Source organism: Pteropus alecto, unplaced genomic scaffold, assembly GCF_000325575.1.
Source record: "Pteropus alecto unplaced genomic scaffold, ASM32557v1 scaffold395, whole genome shotgun sequence".
NCBI lineage: Eukaryota > Metazoa > Chordata > Mammalia > Chiroptera > Pteropodidae > Pteropus > Pteropus alecto.
This window is the reverse complement of record NW_006438643.1, coordinates 194746-199774: the sequence shown is the minus strand read 5'-3', so window position 1 is coordinate 199774 and position 5029 is coordinate 194746. Positions and strand designations below refer to the sequence as shown.

General features: G+C 52.4%; 1 protein-coding gene across 3 annotated transcripts; it reads right to left on the bottom strand.

Annotated features, from left to right (window-relative positions):
* Positions 1-300: 300 nt before the first annotated feature.
* On the bottom strand, positions 301-4292 carry ARFIP2 (ADP ribosylation factor interacting protein 2). 3 transcript variants are annotated; one of them, XM_006915659.3, is made up of 7 exons: positions 4149-4292; positions 3801-3897; positions 2938-3056; positions 2536-2757; positions 1832-1989; positions 1510-1684; positions 301-1070 (listed from the first exon to the last, which is right to left on the bottom strand). In XM_006915659.3, exons 1-7 carry the CDS (start codon positions 4245-4247, stop codon positions 915-917), a joined length of 1026 nt encoding a protein of 341 aa, XP_006915721.1. In that variant the 5' UTR covers positions 4248-4292; the 3' UTR covers positions 301-914. The 3 variants fall into 3 exon arrangements, with proteins under 3 accessions (XP_006915721.1, XP_015447807.1, XP_024905237.1); XM_025049469.1 differs by lacking the exon at positions 301-1070 and adding an exon at positions 1077-1358; XM_015592321.1 differs by lacking the exons at positions 2938-3056; positions 4149-4292 and having other exon boundaries at positions 3801-3860.
* Positions 4293-5029: the final 737 nt, after the last annotated feature.

Here is a 5029-nt window from a genome sequence, read left to right as displayed (position 1 = left end):
CGCAGTGCCTGGCAAGTAAAAGCACTCAGTAAATATTTGCTGTATGAATGAATGCATGATGAAGGTCGACAAGCCCAACCCACTCTGGGGCTTGTTCTCTTATGATACACAGCTATCTTGGTGCTGGCCTAAAGGGCAAATAAAGCTTTGGCTTCAACTGGGGCTGTTCCTGAAACCTGTGCCTTCAGATGTTTAGCCCCAGCTCTTCTGATTAGATAAGATTTTGGTGTATGATTAGACTGAGCATTTCTCCACCCAGCCCACCCACCTAGAGTCCCCCACAAATTGACCTCACTGGGCCTGCTTTTATGAAAGGTTTATTCCTAGTGCTAAGTCCCAATCTTCCAGGGCTCTAAGCACAATTAAACTGGGTGAGTAGGTGAGGGGAGGCCCATTGAGATGCAGGGCCAAAATGGGGCTCCCCATTATTCCCACACCTTTGGTCCCAGTCCCCTTCTCTGCAATGGGCACACATAAAGGAGGGACAAAGGGTATTGGAGGCAACATCATTGGCCCAGGGGAGCCCAAGAAGAGCTGCCATTGGCTGACAGAGCCTTGTGAGGCTCTGCCATTGGTCAGGGGGCACACCCCAGGAGCTGGGGATAGGCCTGAGGAGTGATGCCATTGGCCAGGGAGTGGTTTTGTCATAGCCTTTGGCTGTGGAGTAGAAGGAAAAGATCTGGAAATGCAGCCCAGTGGCCAGGAAGATAAGGGACAGGGCAGCAGCTGCTGGGCCTGCAGGCCCCCTTCCCTACCCACAGCAGTGTGGGCAAAACTGGTATCAGGCCCCAGCCAGAGAAAGGGAGCCCAAGCCAGAGGGCAGGTGGCGAAGGATGTCCCATGTCCAACCTCCCCCACCCTAGGACTGCCCTTCCCAATGTCTTTCTTGATAGCCAGGTTGGGCTGGGAGCAGCTCACTGCTCCTCTAGCCAGGAGGGTTTCTCAGCTCCTGGAGGCCGCAGCTTGATGTTGAACTGCTGCAGGGTCTGCTCCAGTTGTTTCTGGTTCCCAGCAAAGTAGGCGGACACAGCATTGTGGAAGAGCAGCAGCTGCTTGTGCATCACCTTGATCTGAGGGTCCAGAGGGTCAGCTGAAGCTGGACTCAGATGCCCTTCTTGAGGGCTGAGCCTGAGCCCAGACTAGGGGCATATGGACTCTGCTCTGATGGTGCTTTTGGGATGCGGACTGAACTCCACCAAGGGAGCCAAAGGAGAGGGCTCAGTATGATGGGAGAAACCTTGATTTGCTGGGCTGGGGTACTGGTACCCCATATCAAAGGGCGATTTTTCTGTTATAATCCTGGAACCAGCAGCCAAATTCTTCAATAGAAAAGAGCCAAGATTCGAAGGGAGGGAGACCTGGAAAGGCCCAGGGGTTAAGGGGGCTAGAGGAAGATCCCACTCCTTTGCCAGGCTGCACTTCTCTATCCAATGATGGGGACAGTGTAGGGGGAAGGTCAGTATTAAAGATAGGAAGGTGGGCTGGGACTAAAGGGGTTGGGGTTGGCACCTTGTTTTCTTCCAGGAACTTGAGTTTGATGGCCACATCTCCCCGCAGCTTCTCATATTTGTCCCGATGGGCCTGGAAAGTGGCCTGGGCACTCTCAAGTCGACCACGCGTCCCTGCATCCCGGGGGCCTAGGCTCAGCTCCTCTAAGTCTGTTCGGTAGGCATCATATTCCAGCCTGGGGAGGGGATGATACAGGTTCACCTCTACTCCTTTGTCCTATACACATACTCTCATTTCCTTCCTGAATTCTTAAGCTCCTAATCTCAAACTTCCACCCAAGCCCACCAACTCCCAAACCCCTAAACCCTGCCAGTGCCCACACCTGGCAGCCTCATACTGTTTGACAGTCATGAGTGTGTCTTCCATGGTTTTGGTGACTAATGTGTTGATGCTAGAAACAAAGAAGTTCACAGCCCCTAGCAGTGTCTCTCCATTCTTGCACAGCAGCTTCTGTGTCTCTGCATTGTAGCCAAATTCCTCCTGAGGGCAGAAGAGAGAAACAGGCCTTGAGAAACAGTCCCCTACCTGACAAGAGTGGTAGGGCCCTTCATTCCCCCCTTCCCCAAGAAGGAAGCAGCCATCAAAACCGAAACAACCAAAGACTGCCTCCAGCTAGGGTCTCTTAGCCAGAAAGTTAGTGGAGCCACCCTGGGGATGCTTAGGGTGGGAATGTGGGGGTAGGGTTCTCAGATAAGTTCACAAGACTAGAACAGGGAAAGCTAGTGCAGCAGGCAAAAGAGGGGCTCCAATTAGGCTAAGCACCAAAGGCATTCTCTCCAATGCAGAGAGGGTTACTTGTGAGGCACCTGGTATGCCACCTCCCACAGCCCCTCCAACTTTGGACCTCCGTACAAACCCTTAGGCTGCCTCCACAGGTGAGTGCTGCTGGGGGCAGGGCTGGGCCCACCCTGGAGGGGTTCTCCCTCTGGGCTGCAGGAGGGAGGGAGGGAGGCTGAGGGGTGACTGCCTGGGAAGGCCTGGGCCCAGTCTCCCCCACCCCCACCCTCTTTGGCCGGGCTGAGGTACCTGAAGCTCTGGGGACTTCTGGCTAAGGTCAGCAAAGGCGTCACCTAGTGCATGCTGGGTCTGCAGCAGGCTGTAGAGGTGGGCTGTCAGTGCCCGGCCCAGCTGCAGGACACTCTCGTACTTGCGCTTTGTCTCACGCAGCAATTCAATCTGCAGCTCTAACTCCAGGTCCACAGTCCGGGAGCCTCGGCCAAATCGCTCTGATAACAGCTGCTTTGTACACTGGGAAGTGAGAGAACAGGTCAGAGACCCTGGTACCCTGCCACCCCCAACAGGTATCTGCCCCAGCATACCCAGGCTCCTACTCTCAGCCATAGATGGAATATTAATTAGGATCCAGGAGAAGGGAAAAAAGGTACCCAGGGGGTGGTGTGGGAGAAGGGAGATGTACTTGAATCCCACCTTATATGTGTTGATGCCCCATTTCTTGACGATGTCAAACTTCTCTCCAGCGATGCCCCGAGCCACCTCATCCCCGGGGCCAGCAGGAGTGGCACTGTGAGATGGATGGCGGCCAGACCCTAAAGGACCAAGTTCTCTGACACCGGCCTCTCTCAGATACAACCAGACCCCTATGTGGCTCCACCCATACTTCCCTCCCAGCACCTGAACATGACTCCCCGGAGGAGCAAAAGCTAGAGACAATTAGATTCTTCTGTTCACTAGGAGGAACTCATATGTTGTGCCCTGAGACTCAAATCCCAATATACATCTGGCCTCCTTCTGAGGTCATGGTGAGGGGTGGAGGAGGAGGGAGGAGGGAGGAGGGTGCTGCTGGTGTACAGGGGCAGAGGAAACTAAAAAAAAAATACAGTGAGTGTGGAGTGGGAGGTCAAAGATGCTGGGTCCCGATAACAGGACACCTGGTTGACATTCCCACGTGGAACCCTAGTCAGTGAGAGATTCAGGGCTGCTTGTTCCTCTAAACTTTAGAGTCTAAAGCAAAACTCTGAGAAGCTTCATAAAGTTCCAAATCAGCCTCAAGCTCCAGAGCAGGGGAAACTGCTGTGGAACAGAGTTCTTAATTTGACTAAGGTGGTGGCAACAGAAAAAGGGGTGCTTCTCAGGGGAAATGGCAAGTGAGAACAGCTGGACAACCCTGGGAACTGGCCTTGGGCTGAGGAGAGTCCACAGGGTTCATACTAACAGAGGTTTCCAAGATCTCCAGAGATAATTCAAGCTTTCTTAGACATATCTTATGTTCCCCAGAACCATTTGTCCCCACTCTCCACTCAAGCTTCCTGTCCTATTCTGATCATTCGTACCTGTGGGGATGAGTCCATCACCAGAGCCCCCATAGCCACCAGACACAATGCTGGTTTCATTGAGGTTGGGTCCTGACACCATCACCTGCTGGAGGTCCTATAGGCCAGAGAAGAGGGGGGTGGGCTTCAGGAACATAGGGGCAGCTGAAGCATTTTGGGGGTGAGAACAAGCTTGGACTGAAGCATCATAGAGCACACAAGGGAAGTCTGCACAGAATCAGAACAAAGATTTATAAAAAGATTGAAGGGAGTTAGATAAGTTAGGGAAAGCTACTGGGATGGGGGTAGAGCCCAGAGTTTATGAGTTGGAAATCCTAAATTGAAACAATAAGAATCAAACAGAAGCACCTGCTCGAGCCCATCATCCTCAGGAAGCTGCCCAGCTTCACCATTCCCATGGATGGGGATCTCCATTGTGGCTGCCTTCCCTAGGATCCCGTCCGTCATGGCTAGGGAAGGGACTGGAGTCAATGTCTCCACCCCAGCGCCCTGCAAAGCCCAACACAGACAGTTCTGGAAACTGGCCAGGGCTCTAGAAGAGAAGATCTCCCCTACATTTCTGAGGTTTTAGATGTTGTCTCAAGGCTTGAATGTTCTGAAGTGGCTAACAATTTTTCTCTTTCCTCAGGTAGCATATGTATTTCTTCCCTCCAAGGTGCGTATTTTTACACATGCACGCCAGGCTTCAGATGTCTCATCAACCTCCAATCCCACCAGGACTCCGGTGATCGTTCATGCATTCAACCATTCAAAAGACATTTAATGCGTGCCTACTATGTGCCATGTGCTATGTGAGGCCATGAAATACAGTAGTGAACAAGAGAGATAAAGTCTGTTTTCCCTTGGATCTTATCCCCATGTAGGTGTTTCTTCCCATCAGGAGATGAACTCCTTTCCAGGAGTCAGATATGTTCTCCATTGCTTGGTCTTTCAACACTTCTTTAGTGTTTCTTCCCCTTTCCTTCAGGTGGTCTCCTTCTCCTCTATCCCACGCACCTTCTCTTTCTCAGGCCATCCCCATCAGGCCTTACTTGAATCAACTGGTGTATGCTCCCGGCCTCTGGGAAAACCCTCTTTTTCCCAGGACATAGGTGATCCCTTCCAGAGTCAGTTATGTCTCCCCAGGTGTGTTTCACCCCCCCACCCCCACACACCTGGGCATCAGGTGTGTCCTCATCCTTCCCCTAGCTCAGAGGTATCTTGCCCTCAGGACAGGTTCATGCGTTCAA

Coding starts and splice junctions, on each gene's coding strand:
- ARFIP2 (XM_025049469.1), bottom strand. CDS start 4,247: ATGACGGACGGGATCCTAGGGAAGGCAGCCACAATGGAGATCCCCATC. Junction 1,990..2,535: donor AGAAGTCCCCAGAGCTTCAG/GTACCTCAGCCC, acceptor TTCTGCCCTCAG/GAGGAATTTGGCTACAATGC. Junction 1,359..1,509: donor AGTTCCTGGAAGAAAACAAG/GTGCCAACCCCA, acceptor GGGCCTTTCCAG/GTCTCCCTCCCTTCGAATCT.